The sequence below is a fragment of the Schistocerca cancellata genome, chromosome 5, assembly GCF_023864275.1.
Source record: "Schistocerca cancellata isolate TAMUIC-IGC-003103 chromosome 5, iqSchCanc2.1, whole genome shotgun sequence".
NCBI classification, from domain to species: Eukaryota; Metazoa; Arthropoda; class Insecta; order Orthoptera; family Acrididae; genus Schistocerca; species Schistocerca cancellata.
In genome coordinates, this window is record NC_064630.1 from 363,936,243 (window position 1) to 363,959,155 (window position 22,913).

At 39.5% G+C, this 22,913-nt stretch overlaps 1 protein-coding gene across 1 annotated transcript in view; it reads right to left on the bottom strand.

The window, feature by feature from the left end:
- Positions 1–22,913, bottom strand: part of LOC126188535 (facilitated trehalose transporter Tret1-2 homolog) — a 140,552-nt gene that overhangs the window by 83,524 nt on the left and 34,115 nt on the right. Inside the window, exons 4-5 of the mRNA XM_049930136.1 lie at positions 19,413–19,586; positions 4,422–4,722 (exon numbers count right to left, since the gene is read on the bottom strand). Coding sequence (XP_049786093.1) covers positions 4,422–4,722; positions 19,413–19,586 — 475 coding nt within the window. The remainder of the gene's footprint in view (positions 1–4,421; positions 4,723–19,412; positions 19,587–22,913) is intronic.

A 22,913-nucleotide genomic window follows, 5' to 3' on the forward strand; every position in this document is an offset into this window, starting at 1 on the left:
AGTAAATCTCCACTACTAATAACGACTACGATGCCTGACGCGTACGTAGTACGGAAGTCTTAACTCAACCCTGAGCAAGTGGTACACCGTGAAAAATTCATTAAATTCCACACTACGAAATAAAGACAAATAATTTGCACATATGCGTATACTTTTAATTCCGCTGTAGCTTTGGATTTTGGTGAAGCGGGGTTCGGACCATGGGTTGTGCGGATACGTAGAGCATATTTTAAAAATTATTTCATTAAACACCAAACTTCCCATAACAGAACATTAATACAATGACAATCATTAACTCTGCAGGCTTCTGTGTGAAGTGTCGAACCCGCTCTCGCTGCCTGCCTCCAGTTCTTCCTGTCTTGTGCCCTTTCCCTCCTTTCAGTGATACCCAGCACTGTGCTGTGGGACATCACCTCGTCTTCCCGTTTTCTTATTGGTCTTCCTGGTAGACTTGAGCCTTCTTTCTTCGTTTCATATATCTGAGGGACTAATCTGACATGGTAAATGCTAATAGCAGGCCTGCTCATTGCAAACGTCACGCTTTGGCGCTGTTCACTACGAAGAATTGGCCGGGTAGATTAACTAGTTAATCGTTGTGTCCTCAAACCCATCTCTGTGTTGCTTGGCCAAATTTTGACCCAGAGATTTTTCTGTAAGTTTTATTTTCGAAAACTGAGAGTTCATGCAATTCTTTTTTGGTCATCCTCCATGCTTCGTCTCCGTATAGTAGTACGGATCTGGTTTTGTGTTGTAGACTTCAGCTTGGTTTTCTGGTCAAGAGTTTGAAGGACATAAGTTTTTGGAAGGAAAAGTAAACTCTGTTTGTTTCCGTAGACTAGTTTCGTATTCGAATTATCTTCTATTGCAGGCGTCATTAATATTTACACCACGATACTTGTAGTTGGGAGTGTTGTTGAAAGAGTAGTTTTATATCTGAAGGTTTGTCACTTCTCACTTACAATAAAACAACATAAAGTTCAACTAAGCCATCAGTCCACCACAAATCTACTCATACTTATATCTCAATAACATCTTACACCAGAACGTACGTAATACCTCATGAACGTAAACGTAATAACAGAACGAAATCTTAATGTAACAGACGTTAATCACTGGTTCAATGACATCAAATAAGGAACACAATAAATTTTTAAAAACGGTGGAGTAACCAACTGTTTTATACTCACTACGAGAAACAAATCAATTTCTCCTTAGTACCTAATCTTAATCACAAACACAGTGTATAGATACAATTATGTCCGCTCTGCCTTACAGCATGCACTCTCATACGCCCCGCATGCCATAAATAACAAACAACTATTTACACAGCACCCATATACTTAAGTTCAGGAAGTTGTTTACAAGTTGTTATACACAGTGTGCGGTTCATAATCACTTCTTAAGCGTTTTAATGCGATTCATCGAATATATATTTATGATTCAATGGCAATATAAGAGTTGAATTTTAAGAGTGGCTGCTTTTTTTTATTATTTTTATTGAGCCATCAGTCTTCTGACTGGTTTGACGCGACCCGCCACGCCACAAATTCCTCACCTGTGCCAACCTCTTGACCTCAGAATAGCACATGCAACCCATGTCCTCAGTTATATTATCATCGAAGTTATTCCGTGATGTATTAACACATGTCCTATCATCCTGTCCCTTCTTCTTCTTCTTCTTCTGAGTGTTTTCCTTATATTTCTTTCCTTGCCGATTCTGTGGAGAACCTTGTCATTACTTACCTAATTTCGTCTGTAGCATCGCATCTGTTTCGATTTTCCCACAGTCAGTGTTTAACTGCCACACAATGCGGTGCCCCAAACGTACATCCTTAGAAATTTCGTCTTCAAACTGAGATCTCTGTTTGATATTAGTAGATGTGTCTTGTCCAGGAAAGCCCTTTTTGCCAATTCTAGTCTGCTTTATATGTCATCCTTTCTCCGTCCGACAAGGGTATTTTGCTGCCTACGTATCAGGATTGCTTAGCTTCATCTCCTCCGTGATCGTAAATTCTACTGTTAAGTTACTGTTGTTCTTATTTCTACTACTTCTCATAATTTTCGTCTTGCTTGCATTTACTCTCAACCCATATTCTGTGTTCATTAGACTATTCATTAAATTAAGCGCACCCTGTAATTCATCTTCAGTTTCATTGAGGATAGCAATGTCACCAGCGAATCTTATCATTGATATCCTTCCACCTTGTATTTTAATTCCACTCTTGAACCTCTCTTTTTATTTCCAGCGAAGGAGAGCTTCTGTAAAGTTTGGAAGGTAGGAGACGAGGTACTGGCATAAGTAAAGCTGAGGACGGGGTGTGAACCATGCTCGTGGAGGTCAGCTGGTTGAGCACTTGCCCGCGAAAGGCAAAAGTCCCGAGTTCGAGTCTCGGCCCTGCACACAATTTTAATCTGCCAGGAAGTTTCATATCAGCGCACATTCCGCTGCAGAGTGAAAATCTCATTCTGGAAATATGCCCCAAGCTGTGGCTAAGCCACGTCTCCGCAATAACTATTCCTTCAGGAGTGCTAGTTCTGCAAGGTTCGCAGGAGAGCTTCTGTAAAGTTCGGAAGGTAGGAGACGAGGTACTGGCAGAAGTAAAGCTGTGAGGACGGGGCGTGAGTCATGCTCGGATAGCTCAGTTTGTAGAGCACTTACCCGCGAAAGACAAAGGTCCCGAGTTTGAGTCTCAGTCCGGAACACAGTTTCAATCTGCCAGGAAGTTTCATATCAACGCACATTCCACTGCAGAGTAAAATCTCATTCTGCAAACATCCCCCAGGCTGTGGCTAAGCCATGTCTCCGCAATATCCTTTCTTTCAGGAGTGCTAGGTCTGCAAGGTTCGCAGGACAGCTTCTGTAAAGTTCGGAAGGTAGCAGACGAGGTACTGGCAGAAGTAAAGCTGTGAGGACGGGGCGTGAGTCCTGCTCGGGTAGCTCAGTTGGTAGAGCACTAGCCCACGAAAGGCAAAGGTACTGAGTTCGAGTCTCGGCCCTGCACACAATTTTAATCTGCCAGGAAGTTTCATATCAGCGCACACTCCGCTGAAGAGTGAAAATCTCATTCTGGAAATAGCCGAATCATAACTTTCAAATGGAAAGTAGAGTGGTAAATAAGAGAAAGAGAGATTTTACTGCTACAGACAATATTTCAATGATTGTCATACTAAAGGGGCTAATTATCAAAACGTACATTCTAGGTTATCCAGAATAAACTTTATTCTAACAAGCAGAATATAAATATGTAGTAACGTCACACTAACACTTCTATCATTGACTTCAGGAAAGCAAGTTATCACTTGGAAAAATCCAAAATAACTAATGAACATTGGCTTCTGAATAAATTTGAACTGAAATGCTAAAGGGGCTAATAAGTCCATCAAAAAAATTTTGCAGTGTTTGTACGTCTAGTAATCATTTTACTCTTTTGTCTCGGCACAGGTCACATTACAAGTTTTTGTACGCCTCAGGTCGGTGTTTCATCACACTTTTGAGATCTCTTTTCTTCAATGAATACTATCCTTTTGCATCAGTGACCTCATTGAATGTGGTCGTTTAGGAATCTCCACATCGCTGACCTTTTTTTCAGTACTCATTTCCAATCTATCAGTGGCACCTAATGTCTTATTTTCTGCATAACACAAGAGTTGGCAGCTTTAATCCATGAGGCACAACTTATATTAGTGTTACTTGTAATCATGATCGTACCAGTTGCTTGCTGAAAATCCATAAAATAACTGTCTTTCATCTGAAAAACTTTAAGAGGTTGCTTATTGGACGTTTTGCTATAGTGTTCATTACATCATCAGGCAGAAAAAGCTTCCTCACTTCCGCTCACGCTTTTCTTTAGCGTTATCAGATTTTCTGTTACTTCCCTTTGCTGAATTATTCATATAGCTTTCACTATCCATTGAACCGCCGATAAAGACACTCAAGAGTCAGGCTTCAAAATGGCAGGAGCTAGCGGAAGTGTATAACCCCTATGTACAGAACACCAAAGTCGTTTGACACATTCTACACTTAACACATTGACATGAACAAGTCATAGCAGTACTCTATCGTCCATCTGTTGGTCTTCGAAGCATCGACCATAATTGGAGAGACATTTTAGCACGTAAAAACCATCTTCACATTCCACCTAACGAACTAGAAAACACACTTCGTGCAAAATCGGCTCTTAGCCCTTTAGCACGATTACCCGTATCTTTTAATGTACTCAGATCTTAAATAAATCTCAAAATCAAGCTAGAGTTGTGTTTTGATACATATTCTTAGACATTCCTGCTAAACAGAACTGATTCTGTTTGCGTAGTTCATTTAAGATTCTTGGCTCAGGTTCGGTGTCATACATATACATCTCGTAAAAATTACTGCACAGCACTAATATCCTCGAGGCTCGTCTTCCGCGTTAAGGACTCACGAGGGAGCCCTTCCGCCTTAGCGCTCATCTCGGCAGTGATGTCCTCCAGAGAACGGCCCTTAGTCTCTGGGATGAAGAACCACGCAAAGATGACCCCGATAAAGCAAGATATGGAGAAGAACCAGAAGGGGACGTAGGTTCCGAAGGAGTCTTCGACCAGTTGGAACAGTTTGGTGATGCCGAAGGCCAGCACCGACAACAGGATGCCGACGCAGGAGTTGGAGAAACCTCGAACGGACGCGGGAGTCAGCTCGTTGCTCAACACCCACAGTAATGCGCTGCCTCCCATGTCGTAGGAAATCTGCAACAAGGAAGCCGTTTGTACTTTATATGCACCTGAGTTTATTTTTTAATGCATGATGAACCTCAACTCGACCGATAAAATTCCGGAGCCTGTTCAGGGAAAGTTTCTGTGCTTTTTAGTGCTAGTGACCCGTGATCGTTGGTAACGTGTTACAGAGTAACTGCATATATCTGATTTGATCTGTTTGTCACAACAATTACTTGATTTTCTATGCAAATAACATCATAACAATGCGAAAACATGTGGAAAGCGCAGCAAAAGTTTAGGTTTGGCTACTTTTTCCTTAAGAATAATTGCCAACGGTGGGAATGTAGATGTCGTTAATATATTTCGCACAAATTCATGCACTGATGTCTTACGGGGTATATACTTGAGGTAATTCCTCACTTTGACGAAAAGTGTTCGTTACACAAAAGAAAGTAATTAAAAATAGTTGGGAATATTAGCCACATCTTCACAGTAGATGAACTCACTTATGAAATTTATTAAGAAATATTCAACTTTATTTGAGAGTAATGTAGATATCCACAGGTACAACACGATAAGGTAAACTGGTCTGCATTACCTTTTATGCATCTAGCTAAGGCACATAAAGGGGTGAAATGTGCAACTACAAGACTTTTAGACGTTTAATTTCCATGGGTAGTTAGTTAGTTATATGTTCCATAGATCAGTCTCACGGTAACGAATATGATGTGGAACATGTCAAAGGCATAAGAAATGCACGCATGAATATTTTTTATTGCATACCACATTTCCTTAAATGGCACAAAATTCATATACTGTACCTACAGATTTATTTATTCCTATTTAGGAATTCATCTATGGTATAGAAGGATTTGTCAACGGGATAAGATTTGCATTTATTTTTGAAATTGTTACTGCCGTGTGTCTGAAATTTTATTTCATCTGGTAATTTATCGAAAAGTTTTAGAGCACCATAGTTCACCCATTTCTTTGCCACAGATGGGTTAAGTAGAGATCAGTGTAAGTCTTTCTTTCATTTGGTGTGATAATCATGAATGTCACTTGTTTGAAACTGGTCCATGTTGTTGAGAACAGATTTCATCGCCGAATAAATGTACTGTGAGGGTTTTGTAAGAATTCCTAACATTAAGGAGATGCCTGCAAAATGTCTGGTTATGAGCCCCACACATTTTTCTAACCTCTTTCTTTTCAGCAGTGAATACTTTTTTTCCTAAGTGTTGAGTTGCCCCAAAATATTATACCATATGACATCAGAGAGTGAAAGTATGCAAAGTATGTCAGCTTGCTAACTTCTATATCCTCAAAATTAGCAATTATTCTGATTGCAGAGGTTGCTGAACCTAGTCGCTTTAGGAGATCCCAAATGACTGTTCCTATAAAGGTTGTCATCTGTATGTACACCGAAAATCTTAGTATACTCTACCCTGGCTACTGACTTCTGTTGATATATTATATTTATTGATGGAACTGTACTCCTTGCAGTAGAAATTTGGATGTAGTGTCTTTTTTAAATATTCAGGGCAAGCCCACTCACAGAAAACCAATCAGTATCTTTTACATGACATTATTTGTATCATTTTCTATTGGATTAACTCTTTAATAGTAGTACTATCTATCCAAGTGGTGACTTTTCCTCTTTTCTAACAAAGTTCCATACTGATATGATTTTCTTGCCAAAGTTGTTAATTTAATCTATAATATTCATATATTTTTGATTTTCTGACAACTTTTCTCAGTATTTTACAATAATTTTTAGTGTAAAATTACTTCTGAGTCTTTACTAATTCTTGCTGCCTCATGCAATTTTCTTTTCCTTTCTGAAGACACATTAATGTATGTAGTGGTACAAGGTTTCTTTGAAAGCTGTTTGGTGTTACATTTTAGTAATTTAGTAATTTTTTATCAAGAAATATGTTGCATTTATCATTGACATTACATACATCTTCCCATTTAACTTTTCTTAAACTTTCTCTGAAGTGCCACACAGATACCAGGTTGACCTGCCTTACATTTTTACTTAATGGTTTCTTCCCCAAACTGTACACCCTGCTAATATTTGTAAGTTAATCAGTTGTGAATCACGGTCTGATAATCCATGTACCACAGGAAAGGCATATGTCAGTTTTACATCCTCTTGCTGCACAAATAGATTATCAATTAGAGTGCTAGTATATTGAGCTATACATGTTGGGAAATTGATCACGAATTCTAAGTTATATATCATTAATAGCACTTCTAGTTCACTTTTCCTATCAGAACTGCTTAGAAAGTTTACATTGAAATAACCACAGATTAATAACTACTTCTATTCGTGTGACAGACAGCATTGTATGGAATCAAATTTTTTTATGAAAGCTCCGAATCTCCCAATGGGGACCCGTACACTATTGCTAATATCAGTACTACATTATCTAGCTGTGGTTCACAATCACAAACATGAGGTGTTTATCGACAGAAAATTTGCTTACTTCTACAGTTTTGTACCTATACTCTTATTTTGTTTAAATGGCAACTCCTCCTTTATCCATGCTAGATTTGCAAATTTAAGACTCTTATACTGGCAATTTCTATTTCCACAGTTACATGGTGTTCAGACAGACATAGCACATCAATCTCATTCTTATTTTTGAGATAATCTAAACACATAAACAGCTCATCTACTTTACTTTTAAGATTTTGAGACAAATAGCAGTGATTTTTTCAGATGCAGTCTGAAGAAGTTTTGCTTTCGCACCAGTTACTATACTGTATCGAATTCTGGACTAGAAATAATTAGCCATTTATACCTGAAGAAAGCTTTAAACGATCGACATATGACTATATACATACTTTTCACTTTTAATTCGTGTCCTATTTTGTTCTGTTTTGAAGTTAAACATCGTTATCTTCACAGTGAATTAGATTTCCGGAACATTTAACTAACTACATCCTCGTCCACAGTTATTTTATTGTCATTGCACTTCAGAACTCAATAAAATTTCGAGTAAATTATCGATTTTAATCAATAGTATGTGTAAATAGATACACATCCATACATAAGGCCGTAATATACCTCATGTGTATTGTCGCAAAAAAAAAAAAAAATTAAAATTAAAATTGCTTCAATTTCCCTGCTCCAACAGAAGTTGCAAGAGGTATACGTTGATTATAACAGAATTTAGGAACTCCAAAACGTTTTTTGTGCTAGAGTATATAACGGATTAAATATACATGAGGCTGTTAGTTGTTTGACAAAAACACTTTATTTCATTGATAATTATTTGATTAAGCTCCCTTGTGCAACATCAAGCAAGCTTATGGTGAACACAATAACAAAATCTGCGAGTGACTCCAAACATACACAAAAAACGTACTCATAGTAAAAGAATATGTCTATCAACTGTACCATTGTTACTTTTGTTCTTTTGTTTCGGAGCACCTTACCTAAGACATGCATCAATACATACTTTTATGCATGCTTCTTTCAGGTATGATACAAAAAACGACAGAAGTAATAGCTTAGTTAAATTTTCTGTCTAGAAATTAGTGTTCATCCATGACACATCGTTAAAGAAAAATAAAAAAAAGTTAAAGAAACGTCACAAAACTTTGGCAAAGACCAAATGGTACTAAACTGAAGTCGGTTACATTTAAAAAAAATTGAATTGGAAGTGATCCTATACTCGTGAGATACAGAGTAAAATAGACAAGCAGGAATCTGGAACCGTAGATGACGGAAATTTATCCCATGAACCATGGAGTTTGCTGAGGCAGGGTGGCTTGCATGCCTCAATGATACGGGTAGTCTTATTAGATTAGATTAATTTTTCGTTCCACAGATCCGTGCTGCGGAGATCCTCGTGGATTTGGAACATGTCAATTTTTTTTAAGCTGAAATTACAATACTAATAGTATGAATATATGCAATACATCATTTGTTTTTATTAAAAAATTCTTCAATGGAGTAGAAGGAGTTGCCCACTAGTAAGTCTTTCAGGCTCCTCTTAAACTGATCTTTATTTGTAACTAAATTTTTTATGTTTGCTGGCAAATTATTGAAGATGAGTGTTCCTGAGTAGTGGACCCCTTTTTGAACTAATGTAAGTGCTTTTAAGTCCTTGTGCTGATCTTTTTTGTTCCTGGTATTGTATGTATGAACTGATCTGTTTGTTGGAAAAACAGATATATTATTTAGGACAAATTTCATTAAGGAGTAAATATACTGAGAGGCAGTAGTTAGTATACCCAGTTCTTTGAAGAGGTTTATTTACAGGACGTCTGTGAATTTACTCCACAAATAATACGTATTACACGCTTTTGGACTGTGAAAACTTTTGTTTGACTTGAAGAGTTACCCCAAAATTAATATACGTCCGTAAATACTTCATTTATCATATAGACGCCCTAATTGGCTTTTGAACGTCTGTGTATCGAGATGAAATTGATGTAACGTTACTGCCTCGCAGTTATTACTTTACTGAATGTTAAAGAGAATAAACGTAGGTGCAACCACAAGGAGTGTTTGGTGAGAGACCAGACAAACATGTGGTTCCTGAAAAGGGCCAGCAGTCTTTTCAGTAGTTGTAGGGATTGGATGATTGATATGGCTTGTAATATTTGGATTGGATGATTGATTGGCTTGCAACATCACCAACATGCTCTTGCTGTGATGATGCTGTGAAAGACTGAGAGCGAAGGGATATTACAGTCGTTATGTTTCCCAAGGGCATGCAGCTGTATTGCATGGTTAATTAATGGAGAAAACATATCCCCGGGTAAAATGTTTCGGAGGTAAAGTTGGATCTGTGGATGGCGACTGTTCAGAAGGATGTTCTCGGGAAAGACAGAAATGGTATTCTATGGGTGTGAATGTAGAATGTTATGTACCTTAATTGAGTAGATTGGCAAGATAATTTTGAAAGGGAAATTGATAAGTTATTTATAGTGGGAGGTAGTGAAATGAAGCAAGAACACTAAGCGTTCTGGTTATATGAAAATGGGATTACGAATACAAAGTCAAGGAAGTCTAATGGAGGGGGGTCTAATAACGCAGGTAAGTTTGAAAGAATCTGAGGAATTTGCTATATTCAACAGGAGCATTAGCCAACGATTGACTGAAAGATGGGAAAGGAATACAAAAGAAGACGAACAGGTACCATTGAAAGATGAAATGGTGCAGGCAGAAGAGGGTCAAATAGGCAAAAAGAAAAGCGCAGAGGAAATCCTTGTATAACGTAAGAGGTATTGATCTACTTGATGAAAAAATATATATAGTTGCAACAAATAAAGGAGATACAGGCAATACAAACGTCTAAAATATGGGGTAGAACTGGTATGCAAAACTGCAAAACAGGGGCAGTTAGTCAAGAAATGCAAAAAAGTGTAAGTATGTATAACTAGGAGCAAGATAGATGGAGCCTGTAGTGAAATTAAACAAATCATTGTAGAAAGGAGAACAAATGTGAAAACATCTCCGATAACAAACCAGCACTAATCAAAGAAGGGAAACTAAAACGTGGAAGGAATGTGTAGAAGGGCTATGCATAAGAAGCTAACTATAGCCAAGTTATAGAAATAAAATAACGAGTGAATAAATAATGAGTTGGGAGATATACTGCAAGAAGCATTCGACAGAACTCTAATGGACCTAAGTCGAAACAAGGGATCTGGAGAAGACGTTATTCTTCTAGGAATATTGAGATACTTGGGAGAACGAGCCATGACAAAAGTATTCTGTCTGATGTACAAGATACGGGGTGGATAAAAATATGGGACCACCAAAAACAGAAAACATCACCAAGCTATTATGGTGTAGGAAAACCGTCGGCATTCAAAACAATTTCCATTCGTTTCTGAATGGATGAATGCAGGTGTTATCAGGTTTTCAAGAGAATCGCGTACCATTTTTCCTGCAAAATAATGGAAAATTCAGATGACGATGATGGTGGTGGAGAACGATCACTCACCCTTGTCTCCCAAGTAGACCACAAAATCTCAATAATATTGAATCTAAAGACTAAGGTGGCCACGAGAATTACGATAGTTCGTCCCCATACTCACAAAGGCAGTCCTGGACGATTCGAGCTGAATGAAAAAGAAGGGGGGGGGGGGAGGGAGAGAGCTGTAGTCTTGGAGCACAGCTTCACCATTGGAGAACAAACATTGTACCACGGCACGGACGTGAAGAGCCAAAATGGTCACATGATCCTTGGCAGTAACGCGACTTTGCAGTGTACACGTAAGGCTCATGGAATACCACGATATCGCTATTCAAATCATCACCGAACCTCCATCATGGTTCACTCTTGGAACGTTAACATAGCCATAGGTCGGAAACAGTGTGAAATAAGATTCAATAGATAAAATGGCATTCGTCTATTGCTCGGCAGTTAAATTCTTATGGCTTTGGCACCACGTTTTCCTGTTATAGGCCTTTTTATCACTTATGAGTCAATGTGGAATTTCTGCCCGCCCTGCAAGTCACTACTTACGGAGCTGCTTTCGTGTTGTTTTGAGGCTGACTGGTTTCGCGAGTGCAACATTCTGATATGCATTAACTCATGCTGCTGCTGTCCTTTTAATTCTAGCCACAATACTCTTCAGTGGCCGCCTGTCACAATCAGTCAACACAAACTCTCGTCTGCGTTGAGTCTCAGCGGATAATGTATTCCCGCTTTCCCTATATGCGGTATGTATCTTCGGTACGAGATCTCTTGAAACGCCAAACACTTCGGCTACCCTGGTTACGGAATCATTGATCGTACGTGCACGAACACTTTGCCCACGTTCGAATTAAATTGAATCCAATATAATGCAGTCAGTACACAGAAATGCGTTCTGACCAAGGATGCCACTATTACAATGAAATGACAACCCTTATCTGATTAGAGGCGTTGTCATACGTCAACGGGGACAGATGAAAATGTGTGCCCCGACCGGGACTCGAACCCGGGATCTCCTGCTTACATGGGAGACGCTCTATCCATCTGAGCCACCGAAGACACAGAGGATAGTGCGACTGCAGGGATTTATCTCTGGCACGCCTCCCGCGACACCCACATTTCCAACGCATTTTCCCGCACTACAGTCGTAGTGCCCTCGCCCAATATACTCATTACTCGCGGCGCGTTGCCGATTCCCGTAAGAGTTCGGGCACTTTTTGTGCATCCGCACAGAAGAAGGAGATGGTCAAGTGGCCGGTTAGCCTTAACTATATATATATATACTGTGATGGTATCTGTTCTTTCGGACACTGCATAAGCCCAGTTCTTGGTGAAATAGAACATCGAAACCTGCAGACTTGGAAGGCATCTGCATTTATGTTGAAGAACAACGAAACTTTGTCTCGAAATCAAAATCCAAGAATATTCTGGTCGTATGTGAGATATGCTACCGTCAAGACACAATAAATGCCTTGTCTGCGCAGTAGCGATCGAAATACTCTAGACGACAGCGATACCAAAGCAGAGTTACTAAACATAGCCTTCTGAAATTTCTTCACCAAAGGAGACTAAGTACATACTCGCAAATCCGAATCAACAACAGCTGCTAACATGAGTGACGTAGATGATGTTACAATAGCTCCATACTTAACAACCATACACAACCGTTCGCTCGGCGGAAGATCCGTGCGCAAAGTCTGGAAAGTCACGCCAATATTCGAGAAAGGTTGCAGTAAAGATCCACTAAATTATAGGTCCATATTACTAACGTCGATATGCGACAAGACTTAGGAACACAAACTGTGTTCGAACGTTTTCTCGAAGCGAACGGTCTATTGACACATAGTCAACACGGATTTAGAAAACATCATTTTTGGAAACATATCTAGCTTATTACTCACATCAAATGTTGAGTGCCATTCACAATGGATTTCAAATTGTTTCAGAATTTTTATATTTCCAGAAGGCTTTTGACATTGTACCACACATGCGGCTTGTACTGAAATTGCGTGCTTACGAAATATCATCTCTGTTCTGTGACTGGATTCGTGATATCCTGTCAGAGTGGCCACAGCTCGTAGTAACTGGTGGAAAGTCATCGAGTAAATCAGATGTGATTTACGTTGTTCCCCATGGTAGTGTTATATGCCATTTGCTGTTTCTTATCTATATAAACGATTTAGGAGACAATCTGAGCAGCCGTCTTAGGTTATTTCCAGATGATGGTGTCGTTTATCGTCTAGTAAAGTCATCAGAAGATCAAATCAAATTGAAAACGATTTAGAAAAGACATTTGTACGGTGCGAAAATTGGCAGATCATCCACGAGTGCGACAAAGCAATCCGTTGAACTTCGGTTACATGATAAATCCATCAAATCCAAAGGCCGTAAACTCAATTAAATATCTGCGAATGACAATTATGAACAACTTCAATTGGAAGGAACACATAGAAACAGTTGTGGGGAAGGCTAACCAAAGACTGCGGTTTATTGGCAGGTCACTTAGAAAACGTAACAGAGCTACTAAAGAGACTGCCTAGACTACACTTGTCCATCCTCTTTTAGAATACTGCTGCGCGGTATGGGATCCTTACCAGAGAGGAATGACGGAGAACATCGAGAAAGTTCAAAGAAGGGGAGCACGTTTTGTATTATCGCAAAATAGTGGCGAGAGTGTTACTGAAATGATACAGGGTTGGGGGTGGGCATCAGTAAAACAAAGGCGTTTCTCATTGCGGCAGAATCTTCTCACGAAATCTCAATCACCAACTTTCTCTTCCGATTGCGAAAATATTTTGTTGACGCTGATCTATATAGGGAGAAACGATCACAATAAAGTAAGGGGAAATCAGAGTCGCAAAGAATGATATAGGTGTTCGTTTTTTGCGCTCGCTGTACGAGATGGGAATAATAAAGAAATACTGTGAAGGTGGTTTGTTGAATCCTCTGTCAGGCACATAAATGTGATTTGCAGAGTAACCATATAGACGTAGATGTAGATGAAACACTCATTTCTCGCAGTGTTTCGTATTTTAGTCCAATGCCCGTATGTGGAAAAGGTATTACAATAAAGAAACCAAGATCAGCAGAAAAGGGTTACGTTGTTTGGAAATATTTTGGTATTGAGGAGTAGGAGTTGTTCTTTTAACAGGAAACATAGTAAGTTACTCCAAAGATACAGATAAAGTCAAAGGAAAATTATTGGGAATAATGAACCCCAGAGGAGACAGTTCTTTACGCCATAACACGAAGGCAGAATACCTTCTTGCCATCCTGAACACAAATGGCCAGACAAAGATAAGTCATTACTCGCTTACAGAATGTAAGAAGTCAACAATACATAAATACTGTCTAAGATTTTCGAAACATAATTTTGCATTGTATCTTACTTTTCATCTTCAGAAAATAAATGAGTATCAATCACTGATGAGTAAAGATGCCGGTTATCTAAGAGTATGGGGTAGTGAACAAACTGTGTTGCGCCTTAGAAACAGAGACTATGAATTTGTGGAATCTATTCTAGGGTTGTATCGGTTATAACCAAAATGTTTCAGGTGGGGACGTGACACAACTAGTAATATTTGTGTTATGAGTCAGCCGTTCACACTTTCCAGAATGTCCTGAAAACTCGAGGATTCCGCAAGAGAGAGTAGTTGAAGTAGTGTACAGAAATAATCGCCCTTGCCAGATGAATAAGCGTTTCAATGCCCCAATGTTCGAAGGTGAAACAGAGTGTTTTCGTGATAAAATGAACAAGTTCTCGAGCAACGATTAAAAATGGAGACAGTATACAAAATAAGTGTTTCATGGCATGTAACACAACCTGAAACAATATTATAGCACCAGAAATGATGACAAGTTGTATCATGATTAATGCATGTAAAATCACTGCACAAAATAACTACTAGCGTTATGTGAGACATAATGAAACGTGTCCCATAAAGAACGCAGCTCCTCAAATGCTAGAATGGAATGAAGTCTGAAAGACGATTTGTATCTTTAGTTCTATAAAATACAATGTCACAAGTTCTAAATCTAAATGATCGTGAAAAGTGCCGAGGATTTCCTCATTGGCCTATGGGAAACAAACATCGGACGATTTCATCAAGAAAATAATCATCACTGATGTGGCGCACTTTCTGTTCAATAGCTTCTTGAACAAGAAAATTACGGAATTTGGGGAACAGAAGACCCTCGAGCCGTTGCACCCAAAACGAGTGACTGTGTGGTATGGTATCTGGGCTGAGGGCGTAACTGGGACCCACGTCTTTTGAAGATGGCAGGCAGGAAAGCATTAATTAAGGACGGCAAACGCTACTGCAATATATTATGAGAGTTTTGGTACTTTTAACCGGATCGCATGAACGACGAAGGGGTTTCGTTTCAAGAAGATGACGCAAGCTGTTTCATTTGGACTGCAGGAATGGACTTGTTACGAGAGCATACATCATCACACGTAGCATACCCTACAATAACGTGTAAATTACCTACTTCATCAATAAATTTCATTTCAGTGTTATCATGTACTCAAAAGTTGTATACTTTATGGGACACCGTTCAATAAACAAAGTTGCATTAAGGCAGCAAATAAAAAGGTATATCCTTTATTAACCAGAAGGTTGGTTTGAACACCAACTATGGTGCTAAGGAAGGTAGGATGTCATCCCATCCACTGAACTTTGAAGTGACCTCCTCAGTCAGTTATTTGGGTACCTACATTCTAACGTGGCCACCGAACCATGGCACGTCTCAGAATTTATCACAGTGACAAATCATTGTGAGAAGTGAAAGAAGTGACTGGGGACAGATTAAGATCCTAAGACTGACTGGGAATCAAATCTTAGATGTTTTGGATCCGAACTGCAAACGATAGAACATGAAGTACGAAAGCATATATACGTAACATAAAAATAAGCACACTGTGATTTGCATAATCTCTTCACTTTTCTGAAATACTTGTCAATATTGTGCATATTAGATCTGTTCTAAATTTAATTATCAAACTGAAGTTTCCCTGTGGATATGTGTCAGTTTTATTTATGGCGTTTAACGTGTTTCTTGACTGATAAAGTTTTGTTACATTACATAGCAAAATATTTTGAGATTTAGTTATTTCATGTGTGCTTGATTTGTGGAAACAAATGTCACCTATCTGATCAAAAACAACCGTACACGTATCTCATCTGTGCTCAAAATCTGTTCTAGTTAAAAATAATCAAATCTCATTCATTTTGATGTGAAATAAACGAGCTCTCATCCCATGAAAAACCGGGAATTGATTTTTTAAGACGGAGGAAAATTTTACAATGTTGGTAGTTTTTTTATTGTTACAAATAAGGGCTGTCAACATCGAGTATGCCATAAATTTACCTAGAGCAGCCATAATGTTCACACAGATGTCCTTTTTTGTGCTTGGAGAACCTATCTGTTGACGTTTCTCTGTAATTCTGTGTTTCAAGTTAAATTGTCACAGGTAAATAAGAAACTCAAGCGCAAATCTTTATTATCTTCATGGATGTGAAAGACATATTCATAATTACAATTTTCCCAAGCAACTTTAGTTCGTTTACATTTCAGGTTAATTCGACATTAAGAAGTCACGTAAGTGTTTTAACACTGTGAACAGCTTTTTACATACGTGCAGTGAAACTTCGTCTGTAAAATAAACCTCGGCACATAATGTTTCCTGTAATTCATGTTCTGTAAATCCACTTTGTTGGTTAAATAAAACAGTAAAGTCAGTTCCATTCGCAGAAGACCTGGCGAGAACCTTCATATCCTGTCACTGATTGCTATTTTTGTTCGGCGGCTGCTGTTAAACATGGAATGTCGAAAGAAAAAGCTGACCATCGCTTATTCAACGGTGCCATCAGGTACAATACTAGTACCGTATGGAGAAAGACTGCCTGTTCCTATGTGTCCTAGAGTCTGATGAAGACATGGAGGGTGAATACAAACAGCCGCTCAGTCTTTCTAGCAAGCTCCAGATCATACTCAAGAAACGATCTCTCCCAGCGGGCCACGTTAAATATCTCAAGAAGAACTTAACGATTTAAATCCGTGGGATTTGCCAAAAAGCAAGGCCGAACTTCTTGGCTCCAGGCTTACGCAGTGGAATCTCCTCGGTAAAATGTATATAGACGTCGATAAAGAGACTAAACGAGATTCTTTGAAATGGAAAACAATCTTATTGCATACAGTGATGTGCATCTTTGAGAATGGAGCATAGTTCCGACGACTGGAGACTTTTCACTGACTCATCTAAATTTAGCTTAAAATCTGTTTTGCCTCACAACGGAAACACACTCCCGTTTGTTCATGTAAAGTCACGCTGTACATATAAAGACGAGATGTGAAAATTTAAAATTGGTCGTGGTAATGTAAATTATAAACTACATCAATGGCAGATATAAGTCGATCTAAAGGTTATTGCTATCATAGTCGGAATGCAGTTAGAATACACCAAATATTGCTGTCTGCTTTGCGAATGGGACAGTAGCGATAGGAAATTACACAATGTACAAAGTACCTGGCCTGAAACGAAAATGGTGAAGGCCAGAAAACGGAATATGCAGTACACTTTTATTTCCATCTTCACACATAACGCTAGGACTTCTGAAGAATTTAGAGATAGCTTTGAATCAAGGATAAGATTTCAAGTATTTTAAAAGAAAATTCCCACATTTCAGTGATGCTAAGATGATAAACAGACTATTCCTTGGACTGCAAATTCGAGAACTGTTTAAGGTGGAAACATTTAATAGCTTCATTGAAAGGAAAAAGAAAGTAGCCTCCGAGGTCCTCAATCATGTCTACAGTTTCTTGGGAAATCAAACAGCTGAAAATTAGGGTGCAGTTATTAATGAATTAATAAGGACTTAGGCCCACCAGGGGCCAGGTCGCAATATGTCGCTCAGGATCCAGTTTTTGGTCTCACATTTCGACTTCTTTCCAGCCATTTGGGACACTGTGAGTGAAGAGCACGGAGAGCCCTTCCATGAAGACATTTCAGCAATGGAAATAAGGTATCAGGGCAAGTGTAACTCATCTGTACTTACATAGGGCTGTTGGAATGTTACGAGAGGGGCCGCTGAAGCAGATTACGAACGAAAATCACAAAAACAGAAGCGCTCAAGCGTATAATTACGTAGGTAAAACCCAAAAGGGAGACATTTAATACGAATTTATATATAAATAAATATCTTTGACCCAAGAGCTATCGAAAGTTCCTGGCCCCATATTCTTACTTTTTGGCCTCAATTTCGGTGGAATAGTCTATATTTGTAAAGAATGGAGGCAACTCTAAATTTTTTGAAGAACAGTGATTAGTGGGCATTAACACGTGGTGTGTTCCGTGAGGTATCTGAAACTCTGTGTATGAGTGACAGTGCATTATTGCTCAAGAGACGACATCACAGAAGGTAGTGATGTGTGGTACTGTGATCTAGAGTGAAGGCGACCCATCCCAAAGATGTTCATTGCGTTAACGTCTGGACTCTCGACAGGTGAGTCTATTTTAGGAATTTTACTGCAAACAAACCGTTGCCTCACAGATGCTGCTTTATAGCAGGGGGTGCATTGTTATTCTGATACAATCATCGTCTCCTAACTGTTCCTCTACTGTACGCTGAACACAGTGTTGTATAATGTATTCATATCCTTCTCCATTTAGTTTTTTCACAATTACTAGAAAAACGCCAATGGCGTAGCATCACCTCCTCCATACTTCACTAGTGCCACTATACATGATGGCAGGTAGTCTTCTCCAGGCATATGCCAATACCAAACCCTTCTATCGGACTGCCACAGGGGATTTGCTGATTTAGAACACCAGATCGCTCGTTTCCAGTCGTTCGCTGGCCATTGGCGTTGCATTTTATGCCACTTTAAATACCGCTTAGCACTGACTACCCAAATGAGTTAGTCGTGGGGAGCCGCTAGACCGTTGTACTCTGTTCTTTTCAAGTCCCAACACTCACGAGTGATTTCTTGCGCTGATTCCTGGAGATTTTTCTGGAACCATCTTCCACAATAGCCGACAGCGCCGTGACTTGTCCCTTCGCATTTCCATTTAACAATCACATCACCAATAATCGACTGGGTAAACACTGGACTTGTCTCTGATAGATTTATTCATTCAGGTAACATCCAATGGGTAGTCAAAGTTCGATGTTACTGAACTCTGACCGCCCCAGTCTGCTGTCTACTGCTTCTTTACAGGTAACACAACACTCTCTGCCTCTTTTTATACTGGCACCCTTTTATATTGTCGGGTGTGCCTCTCCTGATATCTAGTGGTCAATTCCAGACACCACAGGAGGGCCGGAAACTTTTCATGAGATAGTGTATGTTCATATGAATAAAAAAAAAACACACTGCGTCTTGCATTAGTCAGAAATCCTCTCCACTGTTTTTTAAATACTTCGCATTATAGTGCATGTCAAATTTATTCAGATTTTGAATATCGAATTAAAGTTTCCTTCAGGACATCGTGGCAGTTACACTCGACAGGCTACGTAATATATAATTTTTAGATATTATTATATAACTCATACTTGATTTATGGAAACAAATATATACGTGAGTATTCGAGATGAATAGACGAGAAGATTAATGTTTGCTTACGTAGTATAGAATGAGCGCTGTCAATGGTAACCAGAAGAGGCTGTCGACGGTTCCTTTATTGCCGCATTTCATCAAGTAGAAGTACGTTCCCAGTGCTGCCACAGTTACAGCGCAGCCTCCGAAGGAGAAGAGTACGAGGGGTCTCCTGCCCACTCGATCCACGAGGAGAAGTCCGAGGATGCTGAAGGCGACCTGGACGGCGCAGAGGATGATGGCCGACACGCTGGCGTCTAGTGAGCTGCCGGTGGTCTGGAAGATCTGCGTCGAGTACACGCCCATGGTGGCGCTGCCTCCGAACACCAGCACGATCACGTAAGTAATCGACAGCTGTCCAAGGAAAGAACAGTCTCAATTTATTGACAGGAGGACCAATTTAGCTGACAGATATTCAGCACGAGCACTGAAGTTTTCAAGACACAAAGGAATTAAAGACATTATCTGCCAGTGGGCATTGATTTTATCAATGGGGCAGGTTGAAAATTTGTGCCTGACTGGGATTCAGACCTGGAACTCACGCTTGTTAGGCAGATGGTCTGATCACTACGACATACGGACACAGTGGTCACCACAACCGGACAGGCTACTCTGGCACGCCTCCTGTCAGACGCAAATTCTCATCTGATACTACATACTAATGATGTAACACCCCCGCTCATTAGTCGCATTACATGTGGTATGTCACCAATTCCTGTAAGAGTTACAGCTTGGTGTGCATCTACACTGAAGATATCATTGGCTGTCTTCACCTAAACTATTTACATGTGACGTCTGTTCTTTCGGACATGTCCAAAAGAACAGACACCAGCTTGATCCTGCAGCCAATATGAATCAAGACACCAAGGAATTAATGACATCAGCACTGATTTACATGACTGGGTGACTGGGGCAAATTGAAAAATTTTGTCAGACTTATATTCAAACCCAAGATCTTCTGATTACTAGGCACATGCGCGGACGACTGCACCATCCGGACACAATGGTTACCATAACCCGAAGGAACACTCTAGCGCACCTCCCGTCACACCCAAATTCTCAGCTTATACCACACACCATTGACGTAGTGCCCTGCTCAGTAGGCATTGATTTACAACAACGGGGCAAGTAGAAAAGTTTGAAAGAACAGACACAACATATATATAATTAAGGGTAAGACAGCCGATGGTTCCTTCAGAGCAGGTGTACACGAAGCTCGAACTCTTACATGAATCGGCGAGAAACCGCGAGTAAAGAGGTTAATGAGCATGGACACTAAGTCAGTAGTGTGTCGTATCAGTTGAGGATTTGGATCTAACGGAAGGTCACCTTGGGTAGTCCATGCATTTGTGGTGAGCACAGCGTCTGTATTGCGTAGTCATCAGCGCATCTACCTAGTAAGCAGGAGACCTGGGTTCGAATCCCAGTCTAGCACAAATTTTCAACTTGCCCCATTGGTATACATCAATTCACACTGGCACCTATTGTCTTTAATTCCCTTGTTCTTTGATTCATAGTGGCTGTATGATAAAATTTGTGTCTGGTCTTTCAGATATGTCCTAAAAAAGAAATGACACACATATATCAAAGTTTTCTCTTTGTGGATCGACGTCATATTGTAAAGCAACTGTCAGTGAATAAAACCAACGTTTCGGCCACGATTGCACTGGCCTCCCTTAGGGCCTGCTGGTGTACTTTGCTGCCCAGTCTTAGATTGGTTTCCTCTGGTACAAGGTGTGCGGTTCTGACGTTGGCTATTGCCCCTTAGAGTATGTGCCGTAATCAGCAGCGATAGGCGAGCTGTGTGTTCGGTTTACATTCCTGTTTTCATCAGGTGGGAGATGGCACTACTCTAAGGGACAACAGACTACAAAAGATCCGCACATCTTTCTCCAGATTAGGCCAATAATGTGACCGATTTTACAATTGCTCTCAGTAGAGGAGTCGTGAGGAAATGTAATGGAAACCAGGCGGTAAAGTACGCTTGTAGACCAATAAAAATGGTACCGAAAAAATTGCCATAAGGTCTGCTTAGCTGACTGGCATTTATTTCATGATATGAAGCGACATTATATCCAGAGAGTATTTATGTTGATCGTCTCCGGTCGTAGAAACTTACGCAGTTATATTCAACACAAAGTCCGGATTAAGCTGTTCGATATAATCTGACGCAACTTATCTTCAGTACCAGACTCCATACTGGAAATTTTGGCTTAGAAACCCAGGGATGACACTTATGTCAATTAACTGTCAGCATCTCACTGGATACATTAAAATGAGCACTATATGTAACTAAAATAAAAGGACGTCTTTCATAAACATTTTAGATCGTGGCTATAAAATCAAATATAACAGTAAGTTTATCGAAAGATATTGAGAAAAATGCCCAGTATCAGAAAATTCATGTCAGTTCTGTTCACACACCTAATGATAATGATTAATAACCTAATGCTGACGAAAGACGAGAGTAAGGGGAAAGTTAGGAGAGAAGCCTTTTACATAAAATCCCATTACCGGGAAGTTAAAACAGATTACTATTAGGTTATGTTGGACACATCAGTAGCTATTCCACTTACAGATTAGTATTTAGTCGTGAGGCTTGGCAACATGACAACTTCCCCATTAAAATTTGTTCCATCACATTCATCCTACTTCTCTACAGTTTGTTTCAAGTTGCTTTCTTCATTGGTACTACAGTAATTAAATGACATTTGTGACATAGAAAGTGAAACCTGTGCGTAAAGATCGAAATAACGCTGACAGAAAATTTCAGATTCTTGCTGTGAAATCAAATATAGCTGTAAGTTTGTCGTAAGGTACTAAGAAAAGTGCACACATTCAAATAAAACTGCCGAGTATTAGAAAATCTACGGAAGTTACGTTCACACAGTTAACCATAATGTTTATAAAAATTCAATAAAATATGAATACATTCAAGTAAATCTCGGAGCTACTGAATACTTTCTGGGATTGATATTATTACTCTAATCACAGAGCTGAAAATAAATTGTTCATCGTCTTTATCATGAGGAAAACTTTCAAACTGAAATGAAACTGGGAGATATGGAAGGATATTAGTATTATGGTTATGCGGTCAAATAGAGCTTTAGTCACAAATGAATTGTTACGTAAAACATAAAGCATCATGTTTTTATTACCAGGTTTCATTTTGCCTGTACAATGCTTTTCCACCTAACATCATTTCAACCCGCCTTCGTTGCCACTTATGACTTTCGTTTACATTTAATATGTGGCTTACTTCCCTAGTTGTCGACCTTTACCTAACATTCTAACCTACCAGTGTTTAGAGGTTGAAATACTGAATCTTGAACAAGTTTTCGTAAGTTCCAAAGATAATCATTAACAGAGTATTGTGAAAATGACTTGAGCCTGTACATTCCATATTTAACATGAAATACGACTCGGTGCATAAATACACTCCTGGAAATGGAAAAAAGAACACATTGACACCGGTGTGTCAGACCCACCATACTTGCTCCGGACACTGCGAGAGGGCTGTACAAGCAATGATCACACGCACGGCACAGCGGACACACCAGGAACCGCGGTGTTGGCCGTCGAATGGCGCTAGCTGCGCAGCATTTGTGCACCGCCGCCGTCAGTGTCAGCCAGTTTGCCGTGGCATACGGAGCTCCATCGCAGTCTTTAACACTGGTAGCA